Source organism: Lithobates pipiens, unplaced genomic scaffold (genome assembly GCF_037356315.1).
Source record: "Lithobates pipiens isolate NorthernLeopardFrog02 unplaced genomic scaffold, aLitPip1_a1.2 Scaffold_22, whole genome shotgun sequence".
Classification (NCBI taxonomy): Eukaryota; Metazoa; Chordata; class Amphibia; order Anura; family Ranidae; genus Lithobates; species Lithobates pipiens.
This window is the reverse complement of record NW_027507784.1, coordinates 149,989,090-150,006,376: the sequence shown is the minus strand read 5'-3', so window position 1 is coordinate 150,006,376 and position 17,287 is coordinate 149,989,090. Positions and strand designations below refer to the sequence as shown.

The 17,287-nt window shown below is 48.2% G+C and overlaps 1 protein-coding gene across 1 annotated transcript in view; it reads right to left on the bottom strand.

The window, feature by feature from the left end:
- The window catches only part of LOC143925695 (parathyroid hormone 2 receptor-like), a 187,910-nt gene that overhangs the window by 17,157 nt on the left and 153,466 nt on the right, over positions 1-17,287 (bottom strand). Inside the window, exon 6 of the mRNA XM_077450157.1 lies at positions 8,353-8,394. Within this exon, the coding sequence (XP_077306283.1) occupies positions 8,353-8,394 (42 nt within the window). The remainder of the gene's footprint in view (positions 1-8,352; positions 8,395-17,287) is intronic.

The following is a 17,287-nucleotide window of genomic DNA, read 5'->3' as shown; positions in this document are numbered from 1 at the left end:
AATACAAATTGGCCTAAATTGATGAAGAAATTTGATTTTTAAATTTCTTTTATTGGATATGTTTTATAGCAGAAAGTAAAAAATATATTTTTTTTTCTAAATTTGTCTTTACTTTATTGCTTATAGCGCAAAAAATAAAAAACGCAGAGGTGATCAAATACCACCAAAAGAAAGATTTATTTGTGAAAAGAAAAGGACATTGATTTTATTTGGGTACAGCCTCGCATAACTCTGCAATGGTCAGTTAAAACAATGCAGTGCCGTATCCCAAATATTGGCCTGTTTAGGAGGGGTAAATTCTTCCGCAGCTGAAGTGGTTAAAATAGTCTATGTTTATTTGAACTATTTCATATTGTAAGGAATGCATTTCTTAAGTTGGGTTGTACAAATAGTTTGGAAATGTAATACAAACTTTATTAAAGCGGAGTTCCCCCCAAAAATGGAATTCCCTCTTTAAGTGATGGAGACCCTCTGACACACCACATTTGGCATGTCATTTTTTTTGGGGGGGGAGGGCACCCAGTTTTTAAGGGCACCAAGCTCCTACTTCCTCCTCTGTCTCCTCGGCACCGGAAATTCACCTCTTACCCCTTCCTCCCTGCAATCTTCTGGGACACGTCCCAAGTTCCAGAAGATTACCTAGCCATTCACAGCACGCAGAGTAGCTTGCGCTTGCGCAGTGCATGTGGCTTCACAGCCGGGTGCCCACAGTTAGAATGCCAGCACCTTGGAAAGGAGGGGGGAGAGGAGTGAGGCTTAATTTGCCCGCATTGCTGGACTGTGGGATAGTTAAGTGTATGATTATTAAAAGTCAGCAGCTACACTTTTTGTAACTGCTGACTTTTAAATGGGTGGAACTCTGCTTTAAATTAATCAAAAGCCCTTTGGTCAAATGTTGATTGTTTATAGGTTGATAGTTTTATTACTGTAAAGCTGCAATAAGTAATAAGGACAGAGTCTAACTGTAAAAATGTATTAAGTAACAAGGATAGAGCCTGTTTTAGCAGTTAAATCATCATGGAACAAACATCTCAAGGGAGGAGACAAATTAAAAACAGGGGAGTCTTATCCAAATGTATAGTTTTCAAACAGTAAGTGTTTCTGTTGACTGCCAGAGCAGCATGAATGTGGACATGTAGGGAGAATGGGTCCTGTCAGTGTGAGCCAGTCTGACATCTACGATTAAGAGCTTAAGATTTTGGAGGGACAGAGGCATTTCCTGTCTGAACAGACTGGTGTAACTTAAGTAAGCAGGCAGAAGTCAGTGGGTGACTAGACTAGAGGTGCAGTATGATGACTGATGAAACCAGTTTAGTATTGAGTAGTTCCATAAATAGGGATGAGGCTTAAAAACATTTCTGTTTGTTGTTTGCTAAACAAACCCTGCAAGGGTAGAACATTGTGGTACTGCTCTTAAAAAAAGTGGCCAAAAAGCCCTAAAACGCATTCTGCCTAGTAGACTGAATCCTTGTTAAAGTCTCTATTTGAAGCCACATCTCAATATATATTATTAAGAGCTGAATGTAACATACAAAATACATAATGTTTGCAAGTTCTGCCTAATGCCCTGTACACACGGTCGGAAATTCTGACAGAAGAGGTCTGATCGGATTATATTGTCGGAAAATCCGATCGTGCGTGGGCTCTATCGGATGGACAAAGTGCCACGCATGCTCAAATCAAATTATGAGACCAAAACTATTGGCTACTAGCCTCTACATTGTCCCGTTGTACGCAACCAACGTCACCACATTCCGAATGATCGGATTTTCCAACAACTTTGTCCGACACAAGTTTCTGACAAAATCCGTTGGAAAAAATCAGACGGATTTTGTGGTCAGAATGTCCGACCGTGTGTACAGGGCATAAGAGTTGTGGCCATCATAAAGCCAACTAATGGTTGGTGGAGAGCTAATGGGGAAGAAATTGAAGAATTTATAAACATCTCCAAGATCTCCAGCAAGCAGGCAATTTAACTTACCATGTCTTACACAAAATCGAACTACCATTTTTGGGCAGAATCTGCCCTTGAAAGATGTCATGGTCTTATGCCGCGTACAAACGACCAGACTTTTCGAGGGGCTAGGTCTGACAGACTTTCGACGGAGTTCTGTCGGAGTTCTGACAGAGTTCTGACGGACTTTCCGAATGAACGGACTTGGCCACACACAATCACACCAAAGTCCGACGGATTCGAACGTGATGACGTACGACCGGACTAGAATAAGGAAGTTCATAGCCAGTAGCCAATAGCTGACCTCGTGTCGGTTTTTGCCCGTCAGACTAGCATACACACGAGCGGATTTCTCGGTAGGAACTGGGTCCGGCGGAGTTCCGCCGGAAAAATTTGAAACATGTTCCATTTCTAAAGTCTGTCAGATTTTTGCAAATCAAAAGTCCTCTGCAGCACACACGATCGAATGGTCTGCTGGAATCGTTTCGTCTGACCTTTGATGTTGAAAAGTCCGGTCATGTGTACGCGGCATTAGTTTTTCTCACACAATAATGGAACAAAAGAGTTCAGGAGAAAATAGGATGCTTGACCATCTTTTGCAATCAACATATATGAATGTTCATCTTAAAAAAGCTGGATCAAAAATGAAGTACCTTACTAGTAGAGATAAGATTTTTTAATATGTGATAGCTCAATTCACTACTGAGTTATCTTTTGATCTATGATGTGCAAAAAGAATAGGATCATCTTAAATTTTAAAGCTACGAGAATATAAATAAAAACGATTTAAACGTAAAAAATCTGCAGTTACTTAAAAGCGGTAGCAAACTCCGCTTTTTGACTTGTACCTACATGTAGTCATATAATAAGGCTTACTGTACCTGTAGGTACAGTGAATGTCCTGTTTAGTGTTGAAAATATATTTATTAGCATTTTCATAAAAAAGACAGTGAACAACATGAGATGAACAAAATCAATAGACGGCTATAGGTTCACATATACAAGGAGTCAGCCCGGTGGCTATCGCCCATAGCTAGGCTCCTGCTTACTAGCATGGTAAAACGAGAAGAAAGGCCGTCTTCTGGTGCATTAAACAATTCTAATTAACAGTTCTCGTAGTTCACAACATACCGTATATACTCGAGTATAGGCCGACCCGAATATAAGCCGAGGCCCCCAATTTACCCCCAAAAAAACTGGCAAACTTATTGACTCGTGTATAAGCCGAGGGTGAGACATGCCTGTCCATCCCTGTGTGTGTGTCCGTCCATCCCTGTGTGTCCGTCCATCCCTGTGTGTCCGTCCATCCCTGTGTGTCCGTCCATCCATCCCTGTGTGTGTGTGTGTCCATCCATCCATCCATCCCTGTGTGTGTGTGTCTCCATCCATCCATCCATCCATCCATCCCTGTGTGTGTGTGTCTCCATCCATCCATCCATCCATCCATCCCTGTGTGTGTGTGTCTCCATCCATCCATCCATCCATCCCTGTGTGTGTGTGTCTCCATCCATCCATCCATCCATCCATCCCTGTGTGTGTGTGTCTCCATCCGTGTGTGTGTGTGTGTGTGTGTGTGTGTGTGTGTGTGTGTGTGTGTGTGTGTGTGTGTGTGTCCAGCCTACCTGTGTCCCGAGCCTTTGTCCCGAGCCTCCGTCCCGAGCCTCCGTCCCGTGTCGTGCCTTGCCTTCGTCCCGTCCCGTCCCGTCCCGTCCTGTCCCGTGCCGTGCCTTGCCTTGCCTCCGTCCCGTGCCCTCTTCGTCGGCGGCCATTGTAAAATTCAAAAGCCGCGCCTCCTCCTTCGCCTGTGATAGGCGGAACACTGAATTTCCCAGCAGCCTGTGTTCCGCCTATCACGGACGTCGTATCATCCTCGTCCGTAGTACGAGGATGAGAAGATGCCCGTGATAGGCGGAACACAGGCTGCTGGGAAATTCAGTGTTCCGCCTATCACAGGCGAAGGCGGAGCCGGAGGCGCGGCTTTTGAATCATAGAATGGCCGCTGTCTGTCTGCTCGACACGCTGATCGAGCGGGCAGACAGCGATGACTCGAGTATAAGCCGAGGGGGGCACTTTCAGCCTCAAAAAAGAGGCTGAAAATCTCGGCTTATACTCGAGTATATACGGTAATGTAAAACTTGTAGGTTGTTTTGAGTAAAAGAAAAGGAAAGGCCAAGGTAGAGAGAGGAAGGTAGAAGGGGGGAGGGAATAGAGGAAGGGGGGTAGTGGGGTTAATCAAAAGGAAACATATGGATATAAGGTAGGGAGGAACGGTGGGGAGGGTTGGAAGGGAACTTAGGACCACTAAGCCCACGTACACACGGTCGGAGATTTTGCCAACCAAATCCGTCGGATTTTGCCCGTCGGATTTAGTCCGACGGATTGTGTCCGAAACTGTTGTATACACACGGTCGGGCCAAGTTGTCGAAAAATCCGATCTTTCAGAACGTGATGACGTAATTTCGTTACGATGGGACTACATTCAGGCTAGTAGCCAATAGCTTTGATGTAGGAATTTGATCTGAGCATGCGTGGCACTTGGTCCGATGAAAATGCTCTACACATGATCGGATTAGGTCCGTCTGGCCCAGTTTGTCGGGAAATATTTCCAACATGTTGGAAAATTGGGTCGGACGGAGATTCGGACGGAATCAGTCCGATGCATACCACACACAGTCGGATTATCTGACGACACGGTCCGATAAGACTTATTCCGACAGATTCTCCGACCGTGTGTACAAGGGCTAAGAATTTTCCTGTGGGTTCGACAGCTTATTCATTAGGATGTCAGAGGTGGAGAAGCAGAGGCAGACTGACCACAGCATTGTAAATTTGACAAATGTGTCATTATCAAGGGCTAGCATCTCCTCCATCCTCATGGTGTCATTCATGGTAGAAACCCAACGTGACAGTGGAGGGGTGATTTTTGTTTTCCAGTATGAGGATATGAGTTGCCTTGCCGAGGACATGAAAAAGACATGGCCCGGAGATCAACAAGGGAAAGGTCTTGCTCTATTGATACAGAAGCCTTCTGGAATGGGCGAGGGAACCACTCCAGGACACGTGCCATATGGGCAGCTTTGTAATATATCTCAAAATCAGGAAGGCCTGCCCCATCCTGCATCTTCGGGGGAGTGAGTAGGTTAAACTTAACTCTTGGGAGTCCCCAACTCCAATGAATCTAATGGCTAGGGATCGTAAGGAGGTGAAAGAGATGGGAGTCGTTTGGAAGAGGTATAAGAGTTTTGGCAAGGAGTCCATTTTTAGAGTATTAATCCTCCCGAACCATGGCAAGGAGGATCCTCCCAATTCCTCTATGTCTTTCCTTATGCAAGAAAGTAAGGGGACATAGTTTAGGGGGAATAGGTTGGAGGGGATAATGACTCCGAGATATGAAATCCCTTTTGTTTGCCAATGAAATGAGAAGTTGGATTTCAGTAGGGATAAGGTAGAGGCAGTAAGGGATATATTAAGAGCTTCCATTTTCGCTATATTAAGTTTGAAATTACTAAAAGTGCCAAATCGATGGGAATTCCATAAGTAGGAATGGTAGTGAGGTATGTGGATTCTGAATATAAACTAGGAGTTCGTCGGCATAGAGGGATAGCTTGTAATGGACAGAAGGTGTTTGTATGGCGTGAATGGAAGTGTTTTGGCGTATGGCACAGGCAAGGTGTTCAATGATACTAACAAAAAGGAGGGGAGAAAGGGGGCAGCCCTGTCTTGTGCCATTTAAAATATCAAAAGGATCCAACATAGTACCGTTTACTTAAACAGTGGCCGAGGGTTGGGAGTACAAAGACATTACTTTGGTAATAAAGTATGACCCAATGCCAAGTTGTTCAAGGGCCAGCTGCAGGAATCTGACCCTATCAAAAGCCTTCTCAGCGTCAAAGGATAGAAGGCAAGCCCTCAGGCCTTTGCACTGTATCAGGGATATGAGATTAATTGTTTTGGTGGTGTTGTCCCTCGTCTCTCGGCCGGGGACAAACCCCACCTGATCATTGTGTATCACTCTCGGGAGAAGGGGGGACAGGCGGGTGGCTAGTACTTTTGCAAACAGCTTAAGATCTACGTTAAGTAAGGAGATGGGCCGATAGCTACTACATTGAGATGGGTCTTTGCCCGGCTTAGGTATAATGGAGATATTGGCAGATAGAAGTCTTTTGGAGGGGAGGTTGGAGTTATCAATTGAGTTACAGGCTTTCCTAAAAAGGGGCACCAGTTGTGGGGGGCAAACGTTTTGTAAAACTGAAGTGTATATCCGTCAGGTTCAGGGCATTTGCCTGTTTTCAGGTCTTTTATGGCTTGTAAGAATTCAAAAGTGGCCAAGGGACGGTAGGTAACGCTGTCTCTGCGATGTAGTCCCACATGGCATCGGCAGTGGTGGAGGGCTGGATGTTCGGGGCTGCGCACGGAAGGTTGTAAAGTTGCGAGTAGTATTGTCGGAAAAATGCAGAAATACCAGATGTATTGAATGTCTTGTCTTGGTTGGGTTGGACAATAAAGGGGATAGAGTGACAAGGTGGTCTAGGGTGAATAGTCCTTGAATGTCCTGTTTAGGAGGTATTCATTCACACTTAAAGCATCCGGAGATGTCACTGGTGCATGCACACTGCATTCTGAATTAACAGCACACTGAGTAATTCAGAGCACAATACCATGGTCATGACTTCCGTGTGCATGCGCAGGTGTGACATCATCGTGGCTCAGCCATTCAAACGGCAAGAGAGCGTGACCCCAAAAGAAAGATCGGGGGTAGATGGAAGTGCCAACAGCGGTGACAGAGCACTGCTGTGCAGACGCCCCAATAAAGATATAATACTAGTAAATCTATATGCGAGCCCTAAAATTGAACAACATACAAATAAAATGATAGTTTTTAGCCCCAGTGGCAGCATCATATTACGTTGCAAACAAAACCACAAATACCCCTTTTCTTTCCCACAGATCCAAGATTAGTGATCCAAGTCGCCTACCAATTTAGGGATTAGAAAAAGTGTAAAGCCATTGGTGGGGATGCAATATAAAAAAAGAGAGGTGTCAAAACAAGAGAGAAAAGAGATTTATGAATTAAAGACCCTGATTCTACAAGGTCTTAATTTATAATCTGATTTAAATAGCCTTACCAATAGATCAAAAAGTGTTTATCTGATCCTTTCGTTTTGATTCATCTATGTTTAGTGTTAATTGTGGCAATATTTTTTATTTACATTACTTTGCATTGCTTTGAGTGATGATTAATCTTAAGCTGGTCATGTGCCTCCTTTGGCTTTGCTAACAGCTGTGAAGTGTAGGACCTGTGTGATTGGATGGAGGTTGATTGGATTGTATAGGTTTGTCCCAGTATTGCATGGTTTTGGTGGAGACAGGTGAGATTGTATAATCAGATTGCAGTGTGTATGGCCATCCTTGGTGCATTATAAATAATATGAGACATTATAACTTTTAGTATGGTGATACAAAATGGAGGCATAAGGAGATCAGGAGAAAGGGGTTAAATAGAACAGTCCAGGTTGCATACGTGAGCAGTAGTAAGGGCAGGAATAGTTATTTGCCATTATGAATGTGGGCAGCTGATACCATATATGTTAAAATGATTGGGATAAAGCGCCCTTCTGTCCAGGGACTGCCAAGGCGGCTCCTCCTTTCACCTTAGGCGGCCGCTCCCTCTAGGCAATCTCCTGTGACATGTGACAGGTCCCAGGAGATCACCTGTCCACTCACGCATGTGCCGTGCGTGCCCGGCCGTGAAGACGAAAGCTGTCACGGCCGGATGCCCAGAGAGGCAATGGAGGCGCTGGCGGAGAGGAGGGGGAGAGGAGTGACGCTCTATTCGGCCACATTGCTGGACCGTGGAACAGGTAAGTGTCTGTTTATTAAAAGCCTGCAACTTGGCTTTAAGCAGTATTTTTTCCTTATTACGTTTGTACATCACTGGTTTGATGGTGATCTGTTTGATTGCTTTAGTAGCAATCAAAGTAGAGGTGAAAGCATATCCCTGTGTCTTAATGCCAATCCAGGGTGTTGGTAAGTGTAAAAAGGAAATTATCACCACTACTTCTGACCAGCCCAGGTGATTAAACCATACAGAGCAGCCTCAGCCTACATGTCTCCAACAAGCCATACAGCCTTATGCATTTCCCCATTCGTACTGGGGTTTAGTCACAGGGTCAATGGTTGTTGGCTTGATGGTGTTTGAGGGTTTGATGTGTAGATCACGTATGAGGGGGATTAGTTACTATAGATTGCTCTACTACTCATTGGTTATTTCTCTTTCCCACAGCTAATCAAGCAGAATACTTCATTGCAACTACACAGTATATAAAGTAAATAAATACTACAGGTAAGTTAGTTCCTTCTTTCCCTGTAGATCTTACACTTTTAAAATGTAGACTTACCTCTCCATTGCAGTAACAATAAATTATTGAAACAAAGAATCCCTGTAAAAAAACAAATATTCTATTAATCAAAATCAATATAGAACATAACTGCAACATTAGTCTATTATTATATTCAAATATAGTTTAAAAAATATTGCATTGATATCTGCATATAGATTACGTTTTATTATACATTTGAGCACCCAGTAGACTGATATTACCACAAACTGCAATGATAACCTGTGATGCCCACTATGTAGGAATTTAAACAGTTTTAAACCTGAAAGCAAGCATTTATTATATTGCAACTTACCAATTCTTAGACGCAATGGCTGCATTTGTTTTATTTTTTATTTTCACCTGGTGATCTAGCCAAAACAAGCTGTACTGCAGATGTATCTACTACAGGGTAGAGAAAAACATTTACCACTAACAGGGGTGCTTACAATGGTCAGCGTTTATTTATTAATTTATTTAAAACTGTTGCTTTAACTGCTTAAAAAGTGTTAGCTGGGATTTGGCTTCAATTTTTCAGTGTATCTAAATCTGATAGTACATCTAAAACCACCCTTCCCCAAGACTGACAATGCTGCCACCCAAAGGTTACTTTGTTGCACCATCCAGATTGTAGGCATTCTAATCCAGGAGGTGTGTTATTAGAAAGATGTGTGAAAACAGAGGAGAAAAAAAGCTTAAAAAAAAGAAAACTAATACAGCCACCCTATAGCCATTGATTGGTAAGATGCAATATATTACATTTTGGTTTTGTGTTTAATAAAACTTTAACTCATCAAAACATCAACAACAACGTCATCGCAGTGCATTGCTGGCTCATGATTGGCCAAGCATGCACTGTGACCCCGCATGCTTGGCCAATCACAGCGCCAGCAGCGAGGAGAGCCATGATTGGCCACAGGCAGGATGCCTGTGGCCAATCATAGCTCAGGCTGTGTAGTACACGCCCCACACTATATAAGGCCGCCAGCGCGGCGGCCTAGTGTAGTGCGTTGGCGTCTGAAGCAGTTAGTGGGTGTTCTGTGTACCTTCAACACAGTACACACCGATCGTTTTCGGCCGATTTTCGATCTTGTTGTTGTGTAGTGGTTGTTGTCTGTGTGCCCTGACCACAGTATACACCGCTATATTCACCTCACCTATATAGCTAGTGATCTATCTTTTATAATAGAGCTTGCAGTCAGTAGTGTTAGGAGCTTGTGCGTGCTGTCTGCGTGCTCTGTACCCAGTACATACCGCTATATCCACCTACATAGCTCTTATCTATTTGAGCCCACTTGCCATCTGCAGGAGTTATTGGAAGTTGTGTGTGCCTCCAGCACAGCACAGTATACATCTGTATATACCCCTTTATCTCTGGTGTTCTATAAAAAAGGCATCTGCAGGAGTTAGTGGGTTTTTTGTGCCTCCAGCACAATATACACCTGTATCTACCCTTTATTGCTGTTCTCTAATAGAGCCATCTGCAGGGCTTAGTGGGTGTTGTGTGACTCAATTACAGTATACCCCTTTATCTCTGGTGTTCTATAATAAAGGCATCTGCAGGGGTTAGTGGGTGTTGTGTGACTCCAGCACAATATACACCTGTATCTACCGTTTATTGCTGTTCTCTAATAGAGCCATCTGCAGGGCTTAGAGGGTGTTGTGTGACTCCATTACACTGCTGTTATACCCAACTCCCTTCAGGCCATTACCATGTCTGGAAGGCCAGCAAGGAGAGGCAGACAGGCGCGAGCCGATAAAAGAGGGCAAGCAGGCTCTGTGTCTAGAGACAACAGTGCTGGTCGTGGACGCGGTGCATTGTCATCAGCACGTGGCCATGGGACACGCTTGTCCTTCTGTTCGGCAGCTGGATATGTTGAACCGCAACATGCCAACGACTTGGTAGAGTGGATGACCAAGCCCTCTTCATCCTCCTCATCCTCTCTCACCCAGTCTCAGGTTACTAGCAAAGCAGCTGCCAACGCATTGTCTTCCCTCCTCTCAATGTCATCATCAGTGACTCCTTCCCTAGACCCACCACGTCCTCCTGAGGAGTCTCCTGAACTCTTTGAGCACAGTGTTGGGTACATGCTCCAGGAGGATGCCCAGTGTTTTGTGGGCTCTGATGATGACACTCAGCTAGAGGAAGGCAGTAGTGTGAGCGCAGAGAGAGGGGATGCTCAAGAAGGACAGCAATCTGGCAGTCATGTTCCACAAGCTGCAGCATACTGCCAGGTTTGCTACAGCGATGAAGAGGGAGGGGATGATGAGGGCACTGACTCCACGTGGGTGCCTGGAAGGAGAGAGGAGGAGGAGGAGGAGGAGGCACATGTCCAACGAGGCAGGATGCCCTCCGGGGGCCAGCTTAGGGGCAGCACACCGACTGAATCACACCGCAGAGCTCCGCCTGTGCAGGGCGCTGCCTCTGCGCGTTATTCTAAAAGTTCTTTGGTGTGGGCCTTTTTTGAGACGAGTGCATCAGATCGCACCGCTGCTATTTGCAACATATGTCTCAAGCGTATCTCGCGTGGCCAAAACATCAGCCGCTTGGGCACCACATGCTTGACCAGACATATGTTGACCTGCCATGCAGCTCGTTGGCAAGCGTACCTCAAAGACCCACACCAAAGAACAAAGCGGACTTCTCCTTGCTCCTCATCAGCTGGCATCTCCAACCCCACTAGACCTTCAGTCCTCTCTGAATCCTGCTCTGAGAGGAATGAAGGTGTAGAATTAGGTGTGTCACAGCCAAGTGCTTCCGGGAACTCTGCTAGCGGTACACCCACATCCGATTATAGCAGGCAAATGTCCCTGCCCCAGCTGCTGGACCGGCGAAAGAAGTTCACTCCCAGCCATCCACATGCCCAGCGGTTGAATGCTAGCTTGGCTAAATTGCTAGCACTTCAACTGCTGCCTTTTCAGTTGGTAGACTCTGCCCCCTTCCGTGAGTTTGTACAATGTGCGGTTCCTCAGTGGCAGGTCCCCAAACGCCACTTTTTCTCACGGAAGGCGATTCTGGCTCTCTACCGGCATGTGGAAGGCAATGTCCTTGCCTCGCTGGACAGGGCGGTCAGCGGTAAGGTGCATATTACCGCTGACTCATGGTCCAGCAGGCATGGACAGGGACGTTACCTGTCTTTCACGGCCCATTGGGTCACTCTTCTGGCAGCTGGGAAGGATGCAGGACAAGGTGCAGTAGTGTTGGAGGTTGTTCCGCCACCACGCCTCCAAAATGCTACTATTGGTTGTGACACACCTCTCTCCTCCACCCCCTCCTCTTCTTCTTCCTCCATGGCCTCTTCCGGTGCTCTGTCCTCAGAACCAGCGGTGCTTCGTAGGCGTTCCAGGGGCTACGCAAGTACGCAGGCAAAACGATGCCATGCCGTGCTTGCGCTGGTTTGTTTGGGGGACAGGAGCCACACTGGGGCGGATGTTTTGTCAGCTCTGCAGGGGCAGGCCGAGAGGTGGTTGATGCCACGCCAGCTTAAGCCAGGAATGGTGGTTTATGACAATGGCACCAACCTCCTCTCCGCCCTCCGACAGGGACAACTGACCCATGTGCCCTGTGTAGCTCACGCCCTTAACCTGGTGGTGCAGCGGTTCTTGGGCAGGTACCCTGGCTTACAGGATTTCCTGAAGCAGGCCAGGAAAGTCTGTGTGCATTTCTGCCGATCATTTAATGCCTGTGCTCGGCTGGCTGAGCTCCAAAAGGAGTTGAACCTGCCCAAGAACCGCCTTATATGTGACATGCCCACCAGGTGGAACTCAACGTTGGCCATGCTGCAGCGGCTGCACACGCAGCAGAGGGCCATCAATGAGTACCTGTGCGACTACGGCACCAGGACAGGGTCAGGGGAGCTCGGTTTTTTCTCACCACGCCAGTGGGGCATGATCAGGGATGCATGCACTGTCCTGTCACCGTTTGAGGAGGCCACAAGGATGGTGAGCAGTGACAGTGCATGCATCAGTGACACTGTACCTCTTGTCCACCTCTTGGAGCATACGCTGCGTGGAATAATGGACAGGGCACTTGAGGCAGAACAGAGGCAGGAAGAGGAGGACTTCCTTGCCTCTCAAGGTCCCCTTTATCCAGACAGTGTTCCTGCTGTGCCACCCATGACACAGGAAGAGGATGAGGAGGAGGAAGAGGAGGAGGAGGATGATTGTGTCAGCATGGAGGTGGAGGCTGGCACTCAGCATCAGCAGCAGCAGTCTTGTAGGGATGATTTACAGTCCCAAGAAACACGTGGACTTGTACGTGGCTGGGAGGAGGTAGCTGCGGATCATGTTGTCCTTAGTGACCCAGAGGACTCCGGACCGAATGCCTCAGCTAACCTACGCTGCATGGCCTCCCTGATCCTGCAAAGCCTGCGGAAGGATCCTCGTATTCTTCGGATCAAGGAGAGGGACCATTACTGGCTGGCCACTCTCCTTGATCCACGGTACAAGGGTAAGGTTGCCGACCTTATCTTGCCATCGCAGAAGGAGCAGAGGATGAGACATCTCCGGGAGGCCTTGCAGAAAGGTCTGTGCAACGCGTTCCCAGAGACTGGGAGGTTACAAACTCCTGGTCCTGGACAACGTGTTGCTGAGGCATCGGTCAGAAGGAGCGATGGAGAAGGTGGCCGCCTGACTGATGCTTTCAGACAATTTTTTAGTCCGCAGCCCCAAGGTATGATCGGTTCCAGCACCCATCGCCAGCGTCTGATTTACATGGTGCAGGAATACCTAGGGGCAAGGTCAGACTTGGACACCTTTCCCACCGAAAATCCTCTGGCTTACTGGGTCTTGAGGATGGATCACTGGCCAGAGCTTGCACAGTATGCAATTGAGCTACTGGCCTGTCCTGCATCCAGCGTTCTTTCGGAACGCACCTTCAGTGCTGGTGGTGGCTTTGTTACCGATCACAGGGTGCGCCTGTCCACCGAATCAGTTGATTGACTGACCTTCATCAAGATGAATCAGTCTTGGATCACCCACAGCTACCAAGCACCTGAAGCTGATGTAACAGAATAATTTTTTTTGAAATATCACATCCCTTCAAGACTGCCTATGCTGATGCTGAGTGACTGTCCTGTTATGTTGATTGTCTATCCTCTTCCTCCTCCGCTGATATGTTGGAAGAACATTTCTGGTTCTGGGTGATGCCTAAGGCCCAATTTTTCTGCCCCTGTTTAACAGGGGCGTTTAAGTACAATTTTTGATGCAATGCTTTGCAGCAGGGCTAATTCCTGCAATAAAACTAGAGTATATGGAAGAGGTTGCAGTGTGGTGGCACCAGCACCAGTGCCTAAGGCCCAATTTTTATGCCCCTGTTTAACAGGGGCGTTTAATTACAATTTTTGATGCAATGCTTTGCAGCAGGGCTAATTCCTGCAATAAAACAAGAGTATATGGCAGAGGTTGTAGTGTGGTGGCACCAGCAGCAGTGCCTAAGGCCCAATTTTTCTGCCCCTGTGTCACGGTCGTTCCACTACCCCGATCGTACAGAAGAGACGTACCTGCAGGGTTCCTGTACGACGGGATCTCCGACGCCCTCGGACGCGGGTTGACGCGAACAAACACGCGCGGGTGCACGCAGGTTCCAACAGACGTTCGCAGGTGCGCGTCGACACAAGCGGGCGTTCGCACCGTACGGACGTGCGCGGGGTCACGAGCGTAACCACGGCCACCTGCGGGGGTACGCAAACGGGCCATACGACCAATCCTGGTGCCCAATAGACTATTTAAGGCCACAGCTCCTGCTCCTCGGCGCTGTTCGGTCTACATCGTTCCTGAGACTTCTGCTGTTTGTTCGTGATTGTGTTCCTGATATTATACCCGACCTGTTCCTGGACTCTGCCTGTATTCCGCCTGCCCTTGACCTTTTGCCTGATTGACTACGCCTCTGCCTTCCGCCTTTGTACCTCCGCTGCCAGATAGTTGCCGACCCAGCCTGACTGACCACGCCTCTGCCTCCCGCTTCTGTACCTCCGCTGCCAGATAGTTACCGACCCAGCCTGATTGACTACGCCTGTCTGCCCGAAGTCCGGCACCCGTTGACTCTGCCACCTTGCCGGTCCACTTGTGCCAGCCGTCCAGCAGTCCTTGACCGACATCCAGCGTCAGGTGCACCTGCCGTTCCAGTTACCATCTGTTCCAGCTGTATCCGCTATCTGCTATCCGGCTAGGCACTTGTGTCCTCCGGGCTCCTGAACCCCTGTCTCCATCACCAGGGGCTCGAGAGCCGGTGGTTTACGAGGCGCCGCTCCCTGCACGTTGGGGCTCTCTAACCAGGTACGTGACAGTACCGAACAGCCAGGATGTCTGAGCCCTCGCAGGGAGCGTCTCCCATGGATGAACTCTGCCATCATCTAGCCGGCCTCACCCAGGCCGTGAAGAGCCTACAAGAAGGCTACGGACGTTTGGAGGAACGGGTCCAGGCCCTATCTGCCGCAGCCCCGGCTGCCTCTGGGTCTCCAGGCCCACCGTCAGTGGTCATGTTGCCGCCAGAACCAAGGGCACCAACACCACCTCTCACCTGGTTGTACCTCTTCTCCTACAGTTTTCCGGAGAGACTCTCAGCGTTGACGCCATCATAGACTCTGGAGCTTGCAGCGGCTTCATGGACCTGTCTTTTGCCCTGAAGAATAACATCCCTCTTCGGCCTAGGGAAAAGGGACTTTCAATCTTTCTGGCCGACGGCTCCTCCCTTAAATCCGGACCCGTTACTCAGGAGACGTCCCCGCTTTTTGTCACCATAGCCGGAACTCATCAGGAATTCCTGAGTCTGGACATCATCAAATCCCCCCTGTTTCCCGTGATCCTGGGCATGCCCTGGTTGAAGGCCCACAACCCTCTGATTAACTGGTTCACTGGAGAAGTAGAGTTCCCGTCTGCATATTGTCATCAAAACTGCTTCCCAGCCACCAACACGGACCCTGCCTCTTCTTCTCTGCTCTGCATGGAGACAGACACCGAGCTCCGACGGGTTGTGCCCGAAGCTTACCACCAGTTTCTTGATGTATTCAGTAAAAAGGGCGCAGAGACTTTACCTCCCCACAGGCAATACGATTGCCCTATTGACCTACTCCCTGGAGCGGAGATCCCGTTCGGGAGGATCTTCCCCTTATCTGAAACCGAGCTGGGTGCTTTAAAAACCTACCTGGACGACAACCTGAAGAAGGGTTTCATACGACCATCCACTTCCCCAGCAGGCGCAGGGATTTTCTTTGTTCAGAAGAAGGACCATTCCTTACGGCCCTGTGTGGACTACCGAGCACTCAACAAAGTTACAATTAAGAACCGTTATCCTCTACCGTTAGTGCCCGAATTATTTCAGAGACTGGGGTCGGCCAAGGTGTTCTCCAAGTTGGACTTACGGGGCGCGTACAACCTCATTCGCATTCGCAAAGGCGACGAATGGAAGACCGCCTTCCGTACCCGCTTCGGACATTATGAGTACCGAGTTATGCCCTTTGGACTTTGTAACGCTCCCGCTACATTTCAACACTTTGTTAACGATGTCTTTAGAGAGTACCTTGATTTGTTTGTTGTTATATATCTCGATGACATCTTAATCTTCTCTTCCTCTTTAGCTGAACACCGGGAGCATGTGAGGAGTGTCCTAGCCCGTCTCCGCCTCCATGGCCTTTACGCCAAACCGGAGAAGTGCGTTTTTGAACAGCAGAGTATCCAATTCCTGGGCTTGATCATCTCCGTAAACGGCATAGAAATGGACCCACAGAAGATTTCAGCCATCGTAAACTGGCCCGCTCCCTCGGACAAGAAAGGGGTCCAACGCTTCGTGGGATTCGCGAACTTTTACAGGAAATTCATCAGGGGATTTTCTTCCATTATTTCCCCCATCACTGAGCTGACCAAACAGAACCAGAAATTTCAGTGGACCCCTAGGGCTCAGGAGGCCTTCGAAACTCTGAAGAACCTGTTTATCTCTGCCTCAATTCTCAAACACCCCGACGCCTCGCTGCCTTATATCCTGGAGGTGGATGCTTCGGAAGTGGCCGTCGGGGCAGTACTTTCCCAGAGACAGGGACCTAAGTCACTTCTGTACCCGGTGGCTTTCTTCTCCCGCAAACTCTCAGAAGCCGAGCGCAACTACGATGTCGGTGACCGGGAGCTCCTAGCGATCAAGGCAGCATTGGAGGAATGGCGCTATCTCCTTGAAGGCGCCTCTCATCCAATCCTGGTCTATACCGACCATAAAAATCTCGAGTATTTGAAAGCAGCCAAGCGACTGAAACCTCGGCAGGCCCGGTGGGCACTTTTCTTTTCCAGATTTGTGTTCCACATCACATACCGGCCCGGGTCAAAGAATGTGAAGCCTGATGCTCTTTCCCGGATGTACAACGAAGCTGTGGAACCTCATACCCCCGACACCATCCTGCCTCCAGGAAACTTCCTTCTGCTCCAGGAAGGCCTCCTATCCCAAATTAAACAGGCTTCCAGCGATCCAGCCATCCCACCGGACATCTCCTTAACCCCCAAGGACGGACTTCTCTGGCATCTGGACCGAATCTTCGTCCCCCAAGAGATCCGCACGGCGGTCCTCAGTTCCTGTCACGACCATCCATTGGCCGGTCATTTTGGGGTGTTCAAGACCACGGACTTGCTCCAGCGCACGTTCTGGTGGCCCCAGATGAGGAAGCATTGCAGGGAATATGTGGAGGCATGCACCACCTGCATCAGGAATAAAGGTAGCAAATTAGGGGCTTGGGGCTTGTTGAGACCTTTACCCATCCCGGACAGACCATGGAAGATGATATCTATGGACTTTATAGTGGATCTGCCCCTCTCTGAAGGCTTCTCCTCTATCCTGGTAGTGGTAGACAGGTTTACCAAGATGGCCCACTTCATACCGATGAGGGGGACCCCGTCGGCCACAGAAACGGCCAGGGCCTTTATTAAGGAAGTAGTAAGGCTCCACGGTGTTCCTGCTGACATTACCTCTGACAGA